This window comes from Oncorhynchus masou, chromosome 17, assembly GCF_036934945.1.
Source record: "Oncorhynchus masou masou isolate Uvic2021 chromosome 17, UVic_Omas_1.1, whole genome shotgun sequence".
In the NCBI taxonomy this organism is placed as follows: Eukaryota; Metazoa; Chordata; class Actinopteri; order Salmoniformes; family Salmonidae; genus Oncorhynchus; species Oncorhynchus masou.
The window spans coordinates 20636873-20661074 of record NC_088228.1 but is presented as its reverse complement, the minus strand read 5'-3'; the positions used below and the strand labels follow the sequence as shown (position 1 = coordinate 20661074).

General features: G+C 42.2%; 1 protein-coding gene across 7 annotated transcripts in view; it reads left to right on the top strand.

Moving 5' to 3' along the window:
* Positions 1–24202, top strand: part of LOC135558679 (ras GTPase-activating protein nGAP-like) — a 90659-nt gene that overhangs the window by 40993 nt on the left and 25464 nt on the right. For 5 of the 7 annotated variants that reach the window (XM_064992705.1, XM_064992702.1, XM_064992703.1 and 2 more), the window contains exons 2-3: positions 6768–6895; positions 7312–7435. In XM_064992705.1, coding sequence (XP_064848777.1) covers positions 6768–6895; positions 7312–7435 — 252 coding nt within the window. Of the gene's footprint in view, positions 1–6767; positions 6896–7311; positions 7436–17389; positions 17459–22251; positions 22572–24202 lie in introns of those variants that run through there. The other 2 variants (XM_064992708.1, XM_064992706.1) reach the window with 2 other exon arrangements.

The window sequence follows — 24202 nt, the reverse complement described above, 5'->3', positions numbered from 1 at the left end:
CCAAGTATACTAAAATAAAAAGTAACACAATAAGAATAACAATAACGAGGCTATATACAGGGGGCAACGGTACCGAGTCAGTGTGCGGGGGTACAGGCTAGTTGATGTAATCTGTACATATAGGTGGGAGTGAAGTGACTATGCATAGGTAACAAACAAACAGTGAGTAGCAGCAGTATACAAGGAGGGGTGGTCAATATAAATTGTTCGGTGGCGATTTTTATGAATTGTTCAGCAGTCTAATGGCTTGGGGGTAGATGCTGTTGAGGAGCCAATTGGTCCTAGACTTGTTGCTCCGGTACTGCTTGCTATGCAGAAGCCGAGAAAACAGTCTATAACTTGGGTGACTGGAGTCTCTGACAATTTTATGGGCTTTGCTCTGACACCGCCTATTGTATAGTGTCACGACTTCTGCCGAAGTCGTTGCCTCTCCTTGTTCGGGCGGTGCTCGGCGTTCGACGTCACCGGTCTTCTAGCCATCATTGATCCTTTTTTCATTTTCCATTGGTTTTGTCTTGTCTTCCCACACACCTGTTTTCAATCCCATTCATTACCTGTTGTGTATTTAACCCTCTGTTTCCCCTCATGTCTTTGTCAGAGATTGTTTTATTGTCAGTGTAGTGTGATTGTTGTATAGGTGCGCGTCGGGTCCTCATACCCATGTTTTGTTTGTTTGTACATTTATTGTTATGGAGCATACTCTTGGAACTTTATTAAAAGACTCCATTTTAAACTCCATTTGACTCTCCTGCGCCTGACTTCCCTGCCACCTATTACACCTATGCATGACATGTAGGTCCTGGATAGCAGGAAGCTTGGTCCCAGTGATGTACTGGGCCGTTCGCACTACCCTCTGTAGCGCCTTAGGGTCAGATGCTGAGCGGTTGCCATACCAGGCGGTGATGCAACCATTCAGGATGCTCTCGATGGTGCAGCTGTAGAACCTTCAGAACCTTTTCTCCTCAGGGGGAAAAGGTTTTGTTGTGCCCTCTTCATGGCTGTCTTGGTATGTTTGGACCATGATATTTCTTTGGTGATGTGGACACCAAGGAACTTGAAACTCTCTACCCACTCCACTACAGCCCCGTCGATGTTAATGGGGGCCTGTTCTTTCAAAGACCAGGACATTTCTAAGTGATCCAAAACCGCACTATTGCAAAGTAATAGATGATTAGCACTGGGTTCTACTTATATTTGAGTGACTGTGACGGAGTGGTGGATTTGTGGCAAGAACAAAGGCCACGAAGCTCAGTCTTGAATCACTTGTGTCCTCCAAAAGGAAATTATTTGCATGAAGCTAGTAGATATTCTCACCTTGTGTTAACCAGGCTGCTGTCTGCTGTAACCTGAGCTGTAGAGATAAAGCATGATTGATATTTATGGCCCATGCTGCCTTATCCTATTCTTTTTGGGAAAAACCAGCAGTGTAAAGGGTGTGTCCCAAATGCCACCCTATTCCCTATATAGTCCACTACTTTTGACCAGCGGGAATAGGGTGCCATTTAAGAACCCTCGTTTGTATAGTGTTTTCCTACCCCCTTCAGGGAGAAGCTGCTCTGAGGGAGATGGAACACCTTACTGTGATTCCGGATGGCCCTCCATACTAGGAAAGTGTAACAAAACCCCTTGAGTCACCTCCTCTTTGTTGTCCCACATGGTTTACAGCTGGAATGCCACACAATTTGATAAACACAGAGCTCCAATCACGCTCCAAATTAGTTAATTGCAGTAATTTCCTTCTTTTGACAGTCAGGCTCAGCCCCTAAATCCGCAGCTGCCAATTAAGTTTGCTAATTTGCGATGCTGTTGAATAGTTAGCTGTTGTCCTCTGGGACACACAGGTCTCTGTTTCAGCCTAGGTCGTTAAGGAGGAGAATGGGCCTAGTGGTTAGAGTGTTGGGCCAGTAACCGAAAGGTTGCAAGTTCGAATCCCGAGCTGACAAGGTAAAAATCTGTCGTTCTGCCCCTGAACAAGGCAGTTGTTCTGTCCTCAAACCCACTATTCCAAGGCCTTCATTGTAAATAAGAATGTGTTCTTAACGGACTTGCCTAGTTAAATAAAGGTAAAAAATATATATATATAAAAAAAATACACCTATTGTTATTAGGGTTGGGAGATATCCCAATTTTCATACCATACTGTTTCTGTCCGTTACCGGGGTATACGGTATTACCACATGTGCGCACAAAAAAACATAGGCAACAGGGATCTTGATCCAGGAGGGGATTGAATGTATCTGTTGTAACCAAGAAGCTTGATCTTGACATCTAGTCACTTCGCTAACAAGTTACCAAGCCAAATGCATATCTGGAGCCCCGAGCTGGATATAATTCATGACACATCTTAGATTTCCTATAGCTATACTTAACCTATAGCTATACTTAATGGCGTAGCACGCACCAACGCATAATTATAATATATATATATTTAAATGGTATTGAAAATCATACGGTCTGTATTTTGAAATAACCCTGTATATGGTATATTGCCAAAGCCTAATTGTTATATCCCAATTTTGATGTGGTGAGGTTTTTTTCAATAGTGACAGACAGTGTACAGTTCAGTAGGTCAGTTTCAGTATCACACCCCTCTCTGTCTGTGTCTGGTTTGTCTCTTACCTCAGTTCTTTCCCTCCCCACCTGTTGGCCAGGGTTTCTGGATAAAGGATGTCAGGCTATTGTCCATTGGAGGAGCTGCTTGTATTTACGGGTTACCATGGTGACCTGGCTAGTGCTTACGAACAGGTATAGGTTGTTCTATGTGTGTGTAGGGCTTGAGGTAAAGACTTGTTGCCGGACACAAAACATCCTCTGTTGTACTATGCAACAGAGGCTCTGGGTGTGGACGCAACTGGCAAACACAGGGGGAATTAAGTAAAGGAAATTGATGACGCTATTACCCAAAGTTGCAGTCTAAAATGTAGTTTTGTGTCCCATGTTATAATTGTTATGCTATTCAGAGTGGTGATTCATTCTTGAAATAAAGGACGTTGTTTTATTGACATCTTTGAACAAGTGGTAAATGTCAAGTTTCCCCCCTCAGAAAGAAAAGAACACTGCGTAAGCACTGTGGTAATGAGGCAGAATGTTCACATCACCACCGTATTTAAGATTGCCAAACAGCTGCTACTTTACCGTTTTTTGAATAACAACAGTAAGCAAATTCAATAGGCTTATAGTCTACTTCTGCTAAGATCAAAACCGAAAGGACTTTATTTTCTTTGAGGAACCATATTTACCCTTGAGCTTTTCTCTTGGGGAAAAAAATAAGTGAATTCTCTAGTTTTGAGCCTGGAAGTAGAAGTTGAAGATCCTATATACATATATTTGCAATGATGACTGCATTACCATAGGCGTGCGTGTGTGTGTGCGTGTTTTTAGGAGGAGGACCTATTCTATATTGGCAGTGATTAGCAACCAAAGCATGCCCCTGAAACCCCATCCAGGACAGGTGGCAGAACCTCACCCTGGCTCCCAGACATTCCAGACAGGCTTCTGGAGGGTTGGACTTTTCCCTGGCCATGTGGAACGGGCCTGGTCAGGGCCTACTGCTGGACATCTCTGCCTGGCTGATGCCTGACCAGAGTATTCATAGATGCCAGAAGTGCCAGTTGACTTAGTTCCAGTCACATATTTTGTTCTCTTTCTGTCTTTCACACCTGTATAGTAGACACACGGGCACGTCGTTTCTCTCACTGTAGCTGCTATTTGTGTGCTTTGCTTTGACCCCTGCCGGGTCACAAACTGGCAAAGTTCTTTAGCTTCCAGCTGGCAAGACCACTGCTAATTGTTTTTAGACCCATATGCCACAAAACAAGCATACGACCGTGTGGGGACTCAACTCCAGGACACCCACACAGTGACAGCCTCATTACTCAATAACCTAAAGGATTCCCTCCCTGTGAGCTGTGGAGCTGTTCTGATTCATTATCCCCATGTCTCTTTTCTCCTGACTCTCTCACAGCCCAAGCAGCAATCCCAGCTTTGTGTGGTAGCGGAGTGCTGCATTATGCGAAATGTGATTCACACAGACTGAGGCATGCTCACCATGGCTCATATTATTTGGCACAGTGTCTCAAGCTTTGGAACCGCCTACTGTGGCTGGTGTGTCCACCCCCACACACACACACACACACACACACACACACACACACACACACACACAATCAGGGGCTTTGACCTTTAATGCTTTTCAGTGCTCTAACAACTGTAGCTGTCAAAGTGTCCGAGACAGATATAGGACCTTAAGCCCTCTGTCTGTTTGTTTCCAGGGGGAATGTTAAGTGAGGGGGACATAGTGTTTCCTGTCCTGTCATTGAATAAACTTCTTTGTTGCACCCGACAAAAGTGCAAGGTCCGAATCACCTCATAAAACCCCAAATGCTTTAAAGCCTTCTGGCCTTGTTCCTGCACACAGATTAGACTAGTCCTGGACTAAAAAGCATGCTGTGGAGATTCTTCATTGAATTTGCTTTTTAGTCCAGAACTAGGTTTAGTGCCTAATCTGTATTTTGTCTGCGAAACCGGTCCTTTTCATTTAATTGAAATCTGTCTTTGCTAGCCTACAGTTTGACTGGTGTTGTTCACATTGACATTGCTTAATTCATGCATATTTCTTGGGTATTCAACAGCTATATGAGTGCAAATGAAAGCTCATCAAATTAGACACGTTTGAGTTGTCTCTGAAGGATCTGCCCTGCCTCTTTTCAAAGACCTCAGTCCTGAGAATGGGATGATGACGGTTAGATAGCAAATGTTCTTAAACCAACCAGACAAACGAGCTTCTGCAGCTGAGCATGGAGGAGTTATGTAAGGGGAATAGCCAGTGGCGTACCCTCCCTGAGACCAGATGAACTTGTAAAAGCAGCCTTCTGACTAGCCTAATTGGTCTCATCTTCCTTAGTTTTTTTTCTGCACAGATTTGAAGTCATCTGTTCAGATGGAGGTATACACATTGTTCCTCTTCAATAGACACTGTTGGTAATTAGTTAGTGATAGACGTATGGGTTTCTGTGGATGTGGTCGATGGGATTTCTCAAACACAGACAAAGTCCAATTCAATTTTTACACCTACTTCGGAGAGTCCATTTTGTGGCCTTGAATTCCCGTGAGAAATGTGGCAATTTCACATGGTAGCTAGCTACATTTTGAACAGTAGCAGGTGTGAGAAGGTTCTGTTCTCTTGGGTGTTTAGGCAGTGAAGCTTTGTGGTATGTTATTTCACATGCATCCAGAAATATATCTGTTAACTCTGCACCTACATCTCTGTGTAGTCTACCATTCCACAGTACAGTGCTATCACGGGATGGGAAAAAGTGATATTCTTCTCAGCATTGACGATTAATGATAGACGCTCCAGTGATGACACTCAAGCTTAGTTGATTCTCATTTTCAAAAGAACTTTAAGTCCCTGTATTTCAGTGTGGGAAATGATGAGTAATAAATTGCACCGGATTATTTTGTTCCCGCCGCCTGTAATCTTTGTATGGGAAATTGGAGGGATTCAGAAGGAGCTGAGCTGTTCACTCACTCACTCCCCAGTCAATTAGCCAACTGGCACACAGTTTCTTACTGGAGCTCAGCTACCCATATGTTGTACATAAACAATGAATACATTGATCGTGAAACAGCATAGGGTGCCATTTGGGACCCCGATCATTGACTGACTTGCTTTCGGCATAGTAAATAAACCTCTGGGAATAGTGCCTCCTTTGGACTCAACCTTGTTAGTCCATGGAGATTGATTAAGCCTGAAGGGCCCCTATAGCACTTTTCACTAATGCTCAGTGACATGTGGGCATGACCTATGCGATCTGCTTTCTTCCTAACTACTCTGTACCAATGCCCCCCCCCCCTATTCCCTAAATAGTTCACCATGGGCCCTAGTTAAAAGTAGTGCACTATATAGGGAATAATGTGCCATTTGGGACGGAAGTATCTCACCAGTAGGAAAAGGTCACATCCTGCACCAGACATCCTGGAGGAACAGTGAGGCAGTTTAATGGACACAAGGCAGTGCACTTTGTATTGTTACATACTTTTATATAATTATTTTTGCTAGATTAGGTAGGCTATCATGCTTGGTTTCAAGTATGATGATTATTTATTGGGCAAGGGAATTAAATGCCACATCACTGGTGTTTGTTTTTTAAAAGCAATATTTGTTATGTAATTAGTTACAGTAGGCTTTGTTTTATGACAAGGTAAGGGATTCACCTTCCCCAGTTTTGCATGTCAGTGGATAATGTAGGCGTAGTTGTTTCTAATCATATTTTCTCCCCCTTTTATTCTAATTCAATATTTACAAACCAAATCTGATATAATTGAAGATATTTTCAATAACATGCAGTGGAGTGAAAATCCATTGTTTGGTGCTTAGCAGAGGACAACTCTGCCCTCTACAGACGAGCTGTGTTGACTTCACCTTATTTTCTCTGGGCTCAACAGAGTTGATGTTAATTCATTTTCCTACCTAAAACTGATTCCTCTCTGTGTCAGTGGGATCAACAATACAGCTGTGTCTCGTGAGGATCTATGTTTAGTTAGGCAGCTGACTTTTATCAGTCATAATGAGGCATAAGCAAAAAGCAGTTCACTTCCCTATGGCTTCCTATCATTGCATACAAAAGGTGGTGTATAAAGTTTCCAGAGTTAAGATAAATGTTCATTAGAACCTGTTCCTTGTTTAACAGATTTTCCTAATTTACCGTGGGATCTTCTGTCCTGCTTCGTTCTTCTGAAGTGTCTCTCTTGTTCACTCTGTGCAGATGTGAAGGGACCACCCACACACCGCTTTTCCTGCGGCCAGTCACCCTACTCCGAGACCAGTATGTGGGAGAGGAAGTACTGCATCCTGACTGATAGCCAGCTCATCCTGCTCAACAAGGAGGAAGAGGTGAGTGAAGAACCTCCTAATACGATCCCTACACACACACCACACTTTGAGGGACAAAGGAAGGTGTGCATTGTAGGGTGCTCCACCTTGTATCTCTAAAAATCAATCCCGGCTTCTGTGTGTGCAGAAAAACATATTAATTAAAGATCAGACCTAAATGTCCTATATTTCCCTGGCTGATAAAGTTCCTAAGCTACTGTGAAAACTATTACAGTTTCAGTATACATACTATAGAAAACATTATTTGCTGATGATGCCCTATTAATAGGGTGAGTGCTATTTGGAATCATTGGGATGCCCCTAACCCTTAGCTATTTTAAATTTCAACTTCAATGGGGCAGGGATGTCCCAAGGATCCCGGAAAGCACGGACCCTACTAACAGTGCCTCCTGTCTGCCCCTCTGTGTGATTCTCAGATGCCAGGTGAGGTGGTTGATGGTCCTACAGAGTCATCGAAGGGCAGGAGCCTACGTAGGACAGTCAGTGTCCCTTCAGAGGGACAGTTCCCTGAGTTCCAGGCAGAGGGCGCCTCCATGCTAGGTAAGACACACCGCAGACTAGAAAGGAGAGGAGCCTCTGCAGTTACCAGTCTGTTACACAATGCACTGACTAATGGGACAGGGAAACGTTGGCTGTCTCCCACATGGCACCTTATTCTCTTTTTTTTAATGTATGTATTATTTATTTATTTGTAATAATGACAATTACAACAATACTGAATGAACACTTATTTTAACTTAATATAATACATCAATTTAGCCTCACATAAATAATGAAACGTTCAATTTGGTTTAAATAATGCAAAAACAAAGTGTTGGCGAAGAAAGTAAAAGTGCAATATGTGCCATGTAAGAAAGCTAACGTTTCAGTTCCTTGCTCAGAACATGAGAACATATGAAAGCTGGTGGTTCCTTTTAACATGAGTCTTCAATATTCCCAGGTAAGAGGTTTTGAGGTTGTAGTTATTATAGGACTATTTCTCTATACCATTTGTATTTCATATACCTTTTGACTATTGGATGTTCTTATAGGCACTTTAGTATTGCCAGTGTAACAGTATAGCTTCCGTCCCTCTCCTCGCTCCTACCTGGGCTCGAACCAGGAACACATCGACAACAGCCACACTCGAAGCAGCGTTACCCATGCAGAGCAAGGGGAACAACCACTCCAAGTCTCAGAGCGAGTGACGTTTGAAACGCTATTAGCACGCATCCCGCTAACTAGCTAGCCATTTCACATCGGTTACACCAGCCTAATCTCGGGAGTTGATAGGCTTGAAGTCATAAACAGCGCAATGCTTGTAGCATTGCGAAGAGCTGCTGGCAAAATGCTCGAAGGGGCTGTTTGAATGAATGCTTACGAGCCTGCTGGTGCCTAACACCGCTCAGTCAGACTGCTTTATCAAATCATAGACTTAATTATAACATAATAACACACAGAAATACGAGCCTTGGGTCATTAATCTTGAAAATATCATCTGGAAAACAAGACGTTTATTCTTTCAGTGAAATATGGAACCGTTCCGTATTTTATCTAACGGGTGGCATCCATAAGTCTAAATATGCCTGTTACATTGCACAACCTTCAATGTTATGTCATAATTACGGAAAATTCTGAAAAATTAGGCGGCCAAAACTGTTGCATATACACTGACTGCGTGCAATGAACGCAAGACAAGTGACACAATGTCATCTGGTTAATATGGGCTGCTAACCTGCATTTATTTTAGCTAAATATGCAAGTTTTAAAATATATACTTCTGTGTATTGATTTTAAGAAAGGCATTGATGTTTATGGTTAGGTACACATTGGAGCAACGACAGTCCTTTTTCCCGAATATGCACCGCATCGATTATATGCAACGCAGGACTTGCTAGATAAACTAGTAATATCTTCAACCATTTGTAGTTAACTAGTGATTTATGATTGAATGATTGATTGATTGTTTTTTATAAGATAAGTTTAAATCTAGCTAGCAACTTACCTTGGCTTCTTACTGCATTCGCGTAACAGGCAGGCAGGCTCCTCGTGGAGTGCAATGCAATCAGGTGGTTAGAGCGTTGGACTAGTTAACTGTAAGGTTGCAAGATTGAATCCCCGAGCTGACAAGGTAAAACTCTGTTGTTCTGCCACTGAACAGGCATTTAACCCACCGTTCCTAGGCCGCCATTGAAAATAAGAATGTGTTCTTAACTGACTTGCCTAGTTAAATAAAGATTAAATAAAGGTGTAAAAAAAAAAAAATTGTCCGATTGTTATGAAAACTTGAAATCGTCCCTAATTAATCGGCCGACCTCTAGTTAAGACACCAACAGCTTACAAGACGGTAGGCAATTATGAGTCACAGTTATGAAATTTTAGGACCCTAAAGAGGCTTTTCTACTGACTCTGAAAAACACCAAAAGAAAGATGCACAGGGTCCCTGCTCACCTGCTTGAATGTGCCTTAGGCATGCTGCAAGGAGGCAAGAGGACTGCAGATGTGGCCAGGGCAATAAATTGCAATGTCCGTACTGTGAGACGCCTAAGACAGCGCTACAGGGAGACAGGATGGACAGCTGATCTACAATGTGATTTTCAGTATTTTTTTTTTTCTTCATTTTGTCCGTCATAGTTGTCATAGTTGAAGTGTACCTATGATGAAAATTACAGGCCTCTCTCATCTTTTTAAGTGGGAGAACTTGCACAATTGGTGGCTGACTAAATACTTTTTTGCCCCATTGTAAATAAGTGCTTTTTAAATTGTATTTTTACCTTTTATTTAACTAGGCAAATCAATTAAGAACCAATTCTTATTTTCAATGAAGGCCTAGGAACAGTGGGTTAAATGCCTTGTTCAGGGGCAGAAAGACAGCTTTGTACCTTGTCGGCTCGGGGATTCGATCTTGCAACCTTTCGGTTTACTAGTCCAACGCTCAAACCACTAGGCTACCTACAGTATTCTCTTGTGTTTGAGGACTTCTTGTAGGTTTTTAAATGCATACAGACTCATCTGAACATTACTAACTGGTGCAACAAGAATTAAACTTGTCTATACAATGGCTCAGGACCATAGAGAAACGTTGAAATTCCTGATATGGGTGATGGTGGTGATTTTGATCTCCATCTCCGTATCCCTCATTGAGTTCGTAATACACACTCTGCGACAAAGGAGTAGTCTGCAAGTAAGAAGAACAATATCACAGGCATCGGTGGATTAAAAAGAACTGCAAGCAGCGTCCGTTACATAACCGCGGCAGAGCTTTTTAGAAAATATGACATAGCTGCAGTCGGGAGTGTTATTATCAACTGAAATATCTTCATTATCTGATGATGAGTCTGTGGACTGCTGCTGCCCTCTTCCAGCCTGGTCTGTGAGAAACAGCTGTAAGCTCCCAAAGGGAACAAAATGACAAGTTATTAGCATAGGGTAACCTTGCAGTAATAACAGAAAGGACTGACAACTATGTTAAATGTCTTGTATCGGTTTTCCTGAGGGTTTCGTTTCATTTACGCCGGTTAGTGGAGATGTTCTACTGCTGGCGTCCGTAGGACGGGAGATGTTCTGTGGTGTAGGTGTCTTAGAGAATGTATAGACGGAGACAAAGCACCCAGTGTCTAACCTCTATCCATCCATCTCACGTGGTCTGAGTAGCATGACTGACCCCAGTGCCTTGACGTGGGCTTTTCCCAGCCAGGGCATTCACTGAGGGAATCTGCGGGGGTGCAGCTGCTGGCTGGAGGGGTGCTGGGCTGGGGGGTCAGTGGGAATAGGGAAGGGGTCATTGGGCTGGTTGTCTTGTGACAGCAGCTGATGGGTAGAGGAATGAGGACGGACATGGGTTGCCTCCCAAATGGCACACTATCCCCTATATAGTGCACTACTTTTGACCAGAGCCCGGTCAAAAGTATTCAGTATATAAAGGAATAGGGTGCCATTTGAGACACCGGCCCTGTAACTGTGGGAGTTAGTCATTCTCATGACCCTCTTAATGTTCTCTGTCCTGCTCTAAAAATGGGGAGAGAGGGTTATTTATATGTTAATCTATAGTTTCCTTTGACAAAAGTGCCCCCAATGCTAGGTTTCAGGCCAATGCTGGGATTCTATGGGCATTCAACAATCATTTTGTTTGACATGTAAAGCAAAAAAAAAAAAAAAGAGGAGGAAACTTTGAGGTTAATAGAAAGCCTTCTTTCTTAGATATTGTCCATTATTTCACTTTGTTTACAAAGTATAGTGTTGCGAGAGATAAACGTAATAGAGCTTTATATAATATAAGTATGTGGAGACCACTTCAAATTAGTGGATTCGGCTATAATTTTTTTCCATTGCTAACACATGTATAATATAGAGCACACAGCCGTGCAATCGGCATAGAAATACATTGGCTGTAGAATGGCCTGTAATGAAGAGCTCAGTGACTTTCAATGTGACACTGTCATAGGATAACACCTTTCCAACAAGTCAGTTCGTCAAATTTCTGCCCTGCTAGATGTTTCAGTAACCTTTTAAGTGCTGTTATTGTGAAGTGGAAATGTATAGGAGCAACAACGGCTCAGCCGCGACATGGTAGGCTACACAACGGGACCGCTGAGTGCTGTAGCACGTAAAAATCAGTCCTCAGTTGCAGCACTCACTACTGAGTTCCAAACTGCCTCTGGAAGCAACTTCAGCACAACTGTTCGTCGGGAGCTTCATGAAATGGGTTTCCATGGCCGAGCAGCCGCACACAAGCCGAAGATCACCATGTGCAATGCCAAGCATCGGCTGGAGTGGTGTGAACCTTGCTGCCATTGGACTGAAGCAGTGGAAATGCATTCTCTGGCGTGATGAATCACGCTTCACCATCTGGCAGTTTGATGGTTGAATCTGGGTTTGGCGGATGCCAGGAGAACACCAACTGTAAAGTTTTGTGGAGGAGGAATAATGGTCTGGGTGGTTTTTCATGGTTCGGGCTAGGCCCCTTAGTTTCAGTGAAGGGACATCTTAACTATACAACATACATTCCAGACGATTCTGTGCATCCAACTTCGTGGCAGCAGTTTGGGTAAGGACCTTTCCTGTTCCAACATGACAATGCCCCTGTAAACAAAGCAAGGTCCGTGCAGAAGTGGTTTGTCAAGATCGGTGTGGAAGAACTTGACTGGCCTGCACAGTCCTTAACTGACCTTAACCCCATTGAACACATTTAGGTTGAATTGGAATGCTGACTGCAAGCCAGGCCTAATTGTCCACCATCAGTGCCCGACCACACTAATGCTCTTCTGGCTAAATGGAAGCAAGTCCCCACAGTAATGTTCCAACATCTAGTTGAAAGTCTTCCCAGAAGAGTGGAGGCTGTTATAGCAGCATAGGGGGGACCAACTCCATGTTGATGCCCATGAGTTTGGAATGAGATGTTCGACAAGTGGGTACCTTTGGTCGTGTAGTATACGGTGCATTTGGAATGTATTCAAACCCCTTAAAGAAAAGGCCGTATCTCACAGACACTGACAGAGGAACTCTGCCTAGAAGGCCAGCATCCCAGAGTCGCCTCTTCACTGTTGAGTTTGAGACTGGTGTTTTGCGGGTAATATTTCATGAAACTGCCAGTTGAGAACTTGAAGCGTCTATCTCAAACTAGACACTAATGTACTTGTCCTCATGCTCAGTTGTGCACCGGGGCCTCCCACTCTCTCTATTCTGGTTAGAGACAGTTTTCACTGCTCTGTGAAGGGAGAGGTTCACTGCGTTGTACCAGATCTTTAGTTTCTTGGCAATTTGTTGCATGGATTAGACTTCATTTCTCAGAACGAGAATAGACTGATGAGTTTCAGAATAAAGTGCTTTGTTTCTGGCCATTTTGAGCCTGTATTCGAACCCACAAATGCTGACACTCCAGATACTCAACTGGTCTAAAGAAGGCCAGTTTTATTGTTGCTTTAATCACAGTTTTCAGATGTGCTAACATAAATGCAAAATGTTTTTCTAATGATCAATTAGTCTTTTAAAATGATAAACTTGGATTAGCTAACACAACGTGCCACTGGAACACAGGAGTGATGGTTGCTGTTAATGGGCCTCTGTTCGCCTATGTAGATATTCCATTAAAATAATTCAGTTTCCAGCTACAGTAGTCATTTACAACATTAACAATGTCTCCACTGCGTTTCTGATCAATTTGATGTTATTTTAACGGACCAAAAAAAAGTTTTTTCTTTCAAAAACAAGGACATTTCTAAGTGACGCCAAACGTTTGAACGGTAGTGTATGTAGTGAACAAAAATATAAATGGAACAATTTCTACAGTTTTACTGAGTTACAGTTCATATAAGGAACTCATTCAATTGGTATAAATTCATTAGGCCCTAATCTATGGATTTCACATGGCTGGGAATACAGATATGGTCACATAAATAGTAGGAGCATGGCTTTGAAAACCTGTTTTTACCACAACAAATCTCCTTCAGGCTGTTGATTGTGACCTGTGGAATGTTTTCACACACTTCAATGGCTGTTCGAAGTTGCTGGATATTTGCGGGTACTGGAAGACGCTGTTGTGCACCTCGATCCAGAGCATCCTCAATGGCTTACATGTCTGGTGAATATGCAGGCCATGGACGAACTGGGACATTTTCATCTTCCAAGAATTGTGTACATATCCTTGCGACATGGGGCTGTGCATTATCATGCTGAAACAACATGAGGTGATGGTGGCAGATCAATGGCATAACAATGGGCCTCTTGACGCTGTATCTCTGTGCATTCAAATTGTCATGATAAAATGCAATTTTTGTTGTCTATAGCTTATGCCTGCCCGTACCATTACCCCACCAGCATCATGGGGCCCTCTATTCACAATATTGACATCAGAAACCCGCTTGCCCACACAAAACAATAAAAAAGGTTTGCGGTTGTGTGGCCGGTTGATTGTACTGCCAAATTCTCTAAAACGACGTTGGATACTTTAGACATCTGTGTTGTGACAAAATTACACATTTTAGAGTGGCTTTTAATGTCCCCAGCACAAGGTGCACCTGTGTAAAGATCATGCTGTTTAATCTGCTTCTTGACATGCCACACCTGTCAAGTGGATGGTTTATCTTAGCAAAGGAGAAACGCTAACTGACAGGGATATTAACACATTTGTTTACAAAATTGGAGAGAAGGAAGTTTTTTTGTGTGTATGTAATATTTCTGGGGTCATTTTTTTCAGCTCATGAAACATGGGACCAACAACTTACTTGTTGTGTTTATATTTTGGTTCAATGTGTGTTTATGTAATATATACAGTTCCTTCAGAAAGTATTCTGTCATCAATCTACACACAAAACCCCACAATGACAGTGCAAAAACAGCTTTTTAGAAATGTTTGCTAACTGAAATATTACATTTTAAGTGTTACAGCATTGATTATTCTTGGGTATGATGCTTGGCACACCTGTATTTGGGGAGTTTCTCCCATTCTTCTCTGCAGATCTTCTTAAGCTCAGTCAGGTTGAATGGGGAGCATTGCTGCACAGCTATTTTCAGGTCTCTGCAGAGATGTTCGATCAGGTTCAAGTCCAGATCCTGGCTGGGCCACTCAAGGACATCCAGAGACTTGTCCCGAAACCACTCCTGGGTTGTCTTGGCTGTGTGCTTTGGGTCGTTGTCTTGTTGGATGGTGAACCTTCGCCCCAGTCTGACGTCCTGAGCGCTCTGGAGCAGGTTTTCATTAAGGATTTCTCTGTACGTTGATCCGTTCATCTTTAACCTCGGTCCTAACTAGTCTCCCAGTCTCTGCTACTGAAAAACATCCCCAACAGCATGATGCTGCCACCATCTTGCTTCACCATAGGTATTTATGTCACGTTTCCTCCAGACGTGACGCTTGGCATTCAGGCCAAAGAGTTCAAACTTGGTTTCATCAGACCAAAGAATCTTTTTCGTGGTCTGAGAGTCTTTAGGTACCTTTTCGCAAATGCCAAGCGGGCTGTCATGTGCCTTTTTACTGAGGAGTGGTTTCCGTCTGGCCACTCTACCATAAAGGCCAGATTGGTGGAGTGCTGCAGTGATGGTTGTCCTTCTGGAAGATCTCCTCAGAGGAACTCTAGAGCTCTGTCAGATTGACCATCAGGTTCTTTGTCACCTCCCCGACCAAGGCTCTTCTCCCCCGATTGCTCAGTTTAACCATTTTAAGAATAATGGAGGCAACCTTCAATGCCCCAGAAATGTTTTCGGTACCCTTCCCCAGATCTGTGCCTCGACACATCCCTGTCTCGGAGCTCTATGGACAATTCCTTCGATCTCATGGCTTGGTTTTTGCTCTGACATGCACTGTCAACTGTGGGACCTTATATAGACAGGTGTGTGCCTTTCCAAATCATGTCAAAACAATTGAATTTACCACAGGTGGACTTCAATCAATTTGTAGAAACACCTCAAGGATGATCAATGGATGCACCTGATCTCAATTTTGGCTCTCATCGCAAAAGGGCTGAATATTTGTTTTTTTATTTGTACTTCATAATGACAAAGTGAAAACAACAGGTTTTTAGAAACACATGTATTAATGTGTGTAGATTGCTCAGGATTTTTATTTATATATATATATATGTATATATATATATACAGTGCCTTGCAAAAGTATTCGCCCCCCTTGAACTTTGCGACCTTTTGCCACATTTCAGGCTTCAAACACAAAGATATAAAACTGTATTTTTTTATGAAGAATCAACCACAAGTGGGACACAATCATGAAGTGGAACGACGTTTATTGGATATTTCAAACTTTTTTAACAAATCAAAAACTGAAAAAAATCTTTTAACAAGAGACTTCATAGGGGTCACATACATTCACACCCTTGAAATACTTTTCCACCATGTTATTCTATTCCGCCACCATTGGCAGTGTTTAATGACTAGATTTTGTGACACATGATACTGAATTGCATTGTTAGAGAGAAGTCAGTAACATTGCTGGTACTTCCCTGTGTTAACATCAAATACTTTACAGGTTTTTAAACACTGCATGGGAAGCATTCTCTCCTTTTTTGTTGTTTGTGTATATAAGAGTATTTGAATTAAAGCATTTCCACTCTTTTTTTAAATATATATTTTATTTATTTTTGGTACTCCACCTATGACCTTGTAGTTACGAGGTTAATAAAGTCAGCAGAAACCTTAGGTTGTTGCGTCACGAAGATTACTGATATTTAAAGCATTAAACACAGAGAATCTCACTGCCGATAGACTGCCGATAGGTTCTTAATCACAGTGGGAGGCTGTTCCTTCTCTTGCTAAAATGAAATCAGTAGCAACTGCGAGCCAAGCCGGTAGTGACGAACCTACCATTTCTACTTGTAGAATCGCAATGCTCAGCAGTGGCCAACAACTTGAATTTGAGCCAATCCGAGACCATGAACCCCCAGGTGGGGGAGCCAACAGGAGTGACAACAGAAAGGGATAAATAGGGCATTTCTCTGTACATCCACGGATGAGCCACAATAAATGAGCTAGTTTTCATGAAACAGCTGCCTGTATTTTCTTCCGAGTTAGTGCAGTGTCCTTAGCTGGCTATCTGGCTACAGTATGTTGTGCTAGCTAACTATATGGTAAAATTAGTTAGCTAAACATGTAGCTATGGGCTGGCACTGGCAGTATGGGATTATGTAAAGTGAATAAAAATAAAACATCCTCGTCATCTTGCTCGGTAGTTATCTAGCTGTGGCCATCTGGCGAGTATGACCAAGGACTTTCTACAAAATAGCAACATTAGCACAGCTAGCTAGCTAATCTTGGAATAAACAACACACACGGACATGTATTGCCAAGCAACGCTACTGGCACCTTCTGGTTTGGAGTATTTTAACAGGGCTGAGTGGCTGACGACTTCAAGGACTTTGCTGTGTGATCACAAAATAGATGGACTGCTGACACTGTTCAGGGGTGCCTAAGTACTGTCGGTAGGCATTTGACAATCCTACCAGTATGTCATAGCTTTTAAGGCTTGTGTGTGTGTGTGTGTGTGTGTGTGTGTGTGTGTGTGTGTACAGAGTTTACAGAAAATGACTTTTCCAGCTTTTCATGCTGGAATGGAGGCATTTTGACGTGACATTTCGGCAGAGTAATACATTTGTTGACAAGTTTATATCCATTCAACATACAAAGATCTTGTGATGTGATCCCATCAACTCTCCTGACTGAGAACTTTCAAAATGTGTGCAATCTACCGTGAATAATCTTCTGATCATATGCCGCACACCCCCTTTTTACTGGGGCGACGGAGGGGGCAGAGGGTTTGCTCTGGCAGGGAAGTTCCACACGTCTTGAGAACGGTATGTGGGCTCTCAGATGGAAGGGCTGCTATTGTTGTGCTAATTTCAAAAGACTTATAGAGAACAGAAAGGCTGTGTGGGGTTGATTGGCTTGGGCTCAGGCTTTTCTGCATTCCTGCATGTCTTGAAGGGAGGCGAACTAACAGCCAAGGACGAGATAGTAGCCTAAGCGAGCACCAGGATCTTGTGAAATTGTCTGATATATATTTTTTTTCTGCACAATGGATTGTAAAACTATGGATTGTAAAACAACTTCTGGATTGTAAAACAATGGAATTCATATGGGGTAGGTTCAAGTTGTTTTAATGTTTTACTTAGAATACAAAAAGAGCAATCGTGTAAGAACTCTCGCAGCACTACTCAGGAGGACCCTGTCCAACTTTTCCATGCGCAACCTAGTTACTTTTGCCCACTCAACAACACCTACATTCATTTGTTTTGGATGTTCAATCAATTTGTCTAGTGTTCGGTCAGAGACGCTTAGGCTACGCCCCTGTTGGAATCTATACTTTGTAAGATGCAATGTAACATCATGTGGCTACAATGTAGAAACATTGTTGTAACTTTTTAGCGTGTTGACAAACGCGTGATATTCTCGTCATGTAATCTGTCAAATTATTTCATTGATCTATTATCCTACACCTGGGTTATTGTTGGTTATCTGGCAACCTTAAAGGCCCAAATGCAGCCATGTTTATAGCAATATTAAATCATTTCTGCATTACAATTAAAGGAAAACTCCACCCAAAAACGATATTTTGGTGTTTGTTTCATTCGTCCATTGTTGATATAGTCTCAAGGTTTTGCATGTCAGCAATCAAGTTTTCGAGATATGTCACTTTTCAAAATGCCTAAATCTCATCCGCATGGTGCATTTTGCATCATATGATGCTGCGTTTTGCAGCTTTTGTTGTTGACAATCTCATTATTTCACTTGTTTATTTTATTATTTATTTCTAATCATTATGAATTATATTTGTCAAATAGCAGCCCGTAGAATCTGTCAACTCTGTTACAACTCTTTCACTTACATTCTCACTATGGGGGAAAACAATTCTCTGTCATGACATTTCTGTAAATTACTCTGCTCACAGCCAATGTTTATTGTATTTTGTTACCACAGTTGGGCATTTCCACAAGGACATATTTTCACATTCATAAATAAAATAAAATGTCAATACAGAGAAGTGTCAGTAGGTGCCACAAAGCATTTGTGTGAAAATAGACAGGGCATGGAAACCATTCTTATTATTTTCATTTGATTGAACCTTTCACTTAACTAGGCAATTCAGTTAAGAACAAATTCTTATTTACAATGACAGTTCAGAACGACCAGCTTTTCACCTTATCAGGGGTTTTGATCCAGCAACCTTTCAGCCCAACACTCTAACCAGTAGGCTACCTGCCGCCCCTGAATTTAAGTGATTACGGATAAAGCCAAGAGCATTGCTGTGTTACTTGGACATCAGAGTGGTTCCATGGGTTGATGGGGATTCCTTGAATAGTTGTTGTGTTACAGACTGTTTACATTTGGACAATGGATACATCCCATTGGATGTACCCATTCAAGTGGCAGTGTCAATGGTCCCTGAGGATGGCTTCATAGGATGTCAGAACATGTTTTTGGGTCATAATAATATTTTCAGAAACTTCCAAATTGTAATTTCTGTGTCTGAATACATTCCCTCTAGATAAAGTGTTTTGGAGAAAAAACGGTGATTCTGTGACACAAAGGCAGTGGCTCACAATAGTGGCACATAAGTGGTTTATCTCCTATCTTTACCTTAATGGAAGATTTCAGTGTTTTTGTATAAAGCACTTCACGCTGTATTAGTACATCTCTAGGTTTTTGCAAACATTGTGCAGGTGTGTTTGTTCTGGTTTATGATTGGACAGGGAATGAACAGATGGTGTGTTTTAATGTTCCACACATTCTTCACACTATTGCCATGTGACATCTTACCATTGATAGACGCTCATTCCTACACCACCATGTCACTTGTGTAACAATGTGTGTTTTATGTCGCAAGTGTTGTTATTGTTTTGCTTTTTCCCCGTTGTGACAAGTCTTGATGACCAGCGCATAGTCTTAGTTTGCACTGTATGGATTGTGTAAGAAATGCATTTCTATGGATGCTGCCCCCTGTAATCCTTTCTTAAGTAACCCTATAGACACTATACCTGGGTACTATAGTACATAGCTAGGTACGTTGTCATCAAATCCACCTGATTTTAAATCTCTGATATATATTTACATTTTTTTTTAAATTTCACCCAAAACATTCTACAGTAGACCGTGCTGTTATTATTTCAGGTTTTTCAATATCATCCAAACAATATCATGAATGAACACAGTCTACCCATAAGTTGTTGCAATGGCATTTTATCAAATGATGTGTCAATTCCTTCCTCGCTGACTGACTGTCGGTCTTGCCACGACAGCCTTTATCTAGCACAGTATGTCAAGGTCACTACTCAGGGCTGTCTACAGAAGCTGACTGCAGACTGTCTGGTGGGGAACCGTGCTGCCTGCAGACATGGTCCCATTCCAAATGGCACCCTATTCCCTATATAGTGTACTACGTTTGACCAGGGCCCATCCAGATGAATGCATTATATAGATAATAGGGTGCCATTTGAAACACCTTGCCCCCTGCTGCATCCGTTCCTGAAAATCCAGTTAAACAATTGATTCGGTGCAGGCCTTCTTGAAATCAATATCTTGTTAAAAGATAAGTGCAGGGTTAAAATGCATTGCCTGCCACGCGGGGAAATTAGGCCCACACTGTAATTAGAAGTGACGCTTATTTGGAGATTTCTATCAGAACACCGTTTATACCAGGTAGCCGCGAGCCTAATCATCTGGACCGGTGTTCAAAAAGCTTCTCAGAGTAGGAGTGTGGAGTTGGGATTCCCCCCCTGTCCTTTCATTAGACTATAACCTAAAAGGCAAAAGTGATTCTAGATAGTCCTTGTTTGCATGTAGAATAGCTGGTATGGTAGGCTAGTTGTATGCTGTTTTTACTTCAGCGTGCTCCATCATCTCCAAACGTGATGGGGTAAAAAAATCACAATGTAGCGTACGCCTCCATGCTATCGAACATATGGTTTCAATAGATCAAAATATATTTGATGCAACTAAAGGATAAAGATTCAAATGTCTTGAAAACATCATTCTTGTTTGCTACTCCTTTGGTCACTCACCACTTCATTGTGCTTGCGATATCTGAAGTATGGATGGTGATCATCAATAATTCATCTTTCTCAAGCACTTTGGGCTATTATTGAACTTAGCCCAGCCCCAAGTTTTTACTTACCTTGCAACGCCCACACCATTAATGCTACTGCATGATAAGGACTATGGAAATTATATTCCCTGTGGAAAATTCTGCAGTTTAAGTAACTTTCAGTGTTGGGTAACTTGGGTCACATGCTGCACAATGCACATAGTCAACAATTTAGGATTTCACTAGCTGAGTTATGCAGCTAAACATGTACTAAAGCTCTGAGGTAGAGGACGAGGCACTGCTGCACTGTTCAAACACTGTCACCGGGGATTGCTGATCCACAAATCTGTGTTGTGCTCGTTGTTGTTTTTCATAGTTGAGTCTCCCAACCACTGCAGATTTCTTACCACCGAGTGATTGGACTAATACGAGATTGTTCAAATAACAGCTTTTTAGCAAGGGTCTGGAGTTGTATATGTGTGGAATGCTGCATAGTAACTTTATAGATGAACATGAACTCAGTCTTCTTTTTGCTGTGCATAAGGAGAAGTCTGGCCCTTGCATTTAAATAGTGGACATTTCAAATTTTCTGATTCTATTTTCATACAGTGGTGATTCACTGTAGCTTGTGGCAAACATTAAACTAGAGAACACATGGACTGTAAATGGTCAACAAATTGAAAGGGTGGCCTCTTGTAAGAATCTTTTGTATCTGGATAATGAAAAGCTGAGTTTCAAACAGCACATTCATTTATTTTCCTAAAAGCTGCCATTTTAATTTGGGTTTTTATTTGAGGAATAAAACATGTTTCTCTACATCAGCCAGGAAAGACCTTGTCCAAGGGACAGTTATTTATTTTGATCTGTGATTGTATTATGGTGATATTGTTTACATCTTGGAACGAGCTGCAAAATACTTTTAGACTAGAGGCGGCATATCGCTTTTTCAGTTTAAAGATCTCATAGAGGATCATCTTGTTGACCATTGTGATTGTTTTTAGTGTATTGTATTGTGCTATTGTGTTGTGTACACACTGACTAGTTCCTCTGCAGGGTAGCCTAGTGGTTAGAGCATTGGACTAGTAACTGGAAGGTTGTGTGTTCAAACCCTCGAGCTGACAAGGTACAAATCAGTCGTTCTGCCCCTGAACAGGCAGTTAACCCACTGTTCCCAGGCTGTCATTGAAAATAATAATTTGTTCTTAACTGACTTGCCTGGTTAAATAAAGGTAAAATAAAAAATAAAAAAATTCCAGGTCCCCCTCTCAAAATCTACTTCTAACCTCAAGGGCCATCTCCTGCTTAAATTATACTTGAGGGTTAATGGATTTTTGGTTTGGGAACTAAATGAACACCGAACACCTTATCTACAGTATTATTCTCCTAAATAGCATCTTGCAAGCTTCCGATACCCATCCCCCCCTATGGGTTTCCAATCGCTCTCTCTCGCTCTCGCTCTCTCTCTCTCTCTCTCTCGCTCTCTTTTCTCTTCCTCTCTTTCATACATGATGAGAAAGCCCCCAGAGTTGTGTCCTACATCAGTCGAGTAAGGCAGCAAGTTATTTTGTAATTAGCCTTAAAGCGTGGCTGTAAATTAGTCCTGTGCGTCCTGTGGTTCCAGCAGTGTGTGAGGTGGGCTGCATTTCAGCTGCAGTAGCTTCACCGGCAGATGCTACGGTACAGAAAGAGCAAAAAAGAGAAGGAGAGGAGAGCGAAAGACTGAATAGGGAAGTACTTGCAGTTCTGTTTTATTCTGCTAAGAGGAACGATGGAGTGCAGTTACAGAAATTGATTGAATAAATGCGGTAAAATCTCTTCCGCTGCTGGCATGCCAAAAAGGAGGGAGAGAATAATGAAGTGAAGGTTAAGAGGAGAGAGTGAGAGGGAGAAAGATAGATAGCGGAGTGGGACGAGAGACTGGGGGAGACCAGGGGAAGCATGGAGTGTTAGTTCAGGGAGAAATAGGTGGAATTCCAGACTGCAGGAACAAAACTAATTATTTCAAAATACAGAGTGATTATCAATGGGATGGCTTCGCAGCACTGCAGAAGATGGACAGTTAAAGGGAAACGACTTTGCCTCATTGGCTGATGGTGATGGTCGGTGTTTAGCCAATCGGGTGCTGACCCTGTCCATCTCCTCCTCAGATGATGGGGAACAGCTGTGACCGAGGTACTGATTCACTCTCCTGTCTTTTTTCTTCTCTAATTAGGGTCTATTGTTTAAAATTAAGTTGATTATTCATTCTTAATTCTCATGTGCGCAGTGCAGAGCACCATCGTTAAAAAGCCATTATGTTAGATTGTGAAGTTTCTCTGTGCGGACTGCTGCTTGCACATCGTCTTTTCATTAGGGTCTGTACTGTATACATGTAAGGCTCCATGTGATGCGTTTGGTAGCATGTCTTTCACAAACACTGAACGTAATATTTGCCTAACTTCTTTGATCATATTTACTTTGTGCTGTTCGTCAGTGTCCATAGTTGATATTATACAGGATGTGCATGACGTTTGATGGGTGTCTCTCTCTCCCTTCAAGCCACCCCCAGCCAGAGAGCTCAGTCCTTCTGAATTATGATGCACGCAGCGTTTAAGACGGACCGGGCTGCAGACAGGGGGGCCAAGAGGACAGTGTCTGAGAGAGAACTTGATATAGCACTTTGAAAAGTAGCCTTTTTAATAATGCTGACTGCTGCATACTGTCTCACTTGTGCCAAAGTTTAATATGAAGGATAGATTACGGTGAGGCCTAGCTTTAGGGACAACCTGATCGAAACGTGGGATCTGACACGTGTTGCTCTAGTCTGGAGGTTATCTCCCATTATCTGGTCTGCTAAAACTTGTTATTTTACTTCAGATGGTTGTGGCTTGTTCTTTCACAGAGCATTCCTGTTGCACGGGGTCAATCTGCTCAAAAATGGAGCTAAACTTGGCTTCCAATCAATCACATGAGACATGTACCACCATGTCTCATGGGCTTTCAGCCAGGGATCTCAATGTGACGGATGGTTTGAGACTTCTGTATTTGGAAGATGTGGCTTGCTTTCTTGCTCTGTGCAACATTGGTAAGGCACTGACAGGCATTTGTCTTGTATGCAGCTGCAGTAAAATCTGCACTGGCTGTGGAAGTCAAGGGTTATGTCCCAAATGACACCCTATTCCCTCAAAAGTAGTGCACTACATATGATGCCACTTTGAACGTAACCAGAGACTTGGATATGAGAAATTAAAGGGTCTTTGTCAGTTGAGGGACTGCTCCAGCCTCCTGACTCTAACCTCACCTGCCTAGGCACTGCTCTAGGAGGCTTGGCTGAGCTGACACTCTAGTGCCCAGGCTTACTGGGGCCTAGCAGCTGGAGTCCCATGTTGATGGCCCTGCCCTGCCTCTGTAAACTGAGACCACCGGAGGGAAAAATAAATGTGGGTTGAATCCATCCTCATCCTTGACACAGATGGCCATAACCTTACCGTACAGAGAGACTGCATAGTTTGTCAGGACGGACCAGAAATAACTGTCTTCTACAGAGAAACAGATTAATTTTGTCCTGTTGTTTATTCCATCCTGCCTGTTCAACAGGGATTACAGTGAAGCACAATCAGTGACCTTATAGCTGAAACCTCATTGTTAATCATTTACAAACCCCTCTGAATAGCATTCTGAGATGGATTTTTGTTGTTCTATTAATCATTTACATGAGTTCATGGCATTCATTCAATGCCATAGCTTGTCTCTTGGGGGACCCCAACACAGACTCTTGGTGGCCTGAGGTAATTGCTTGATACAGCCCACCTCTGTCTCTGTCT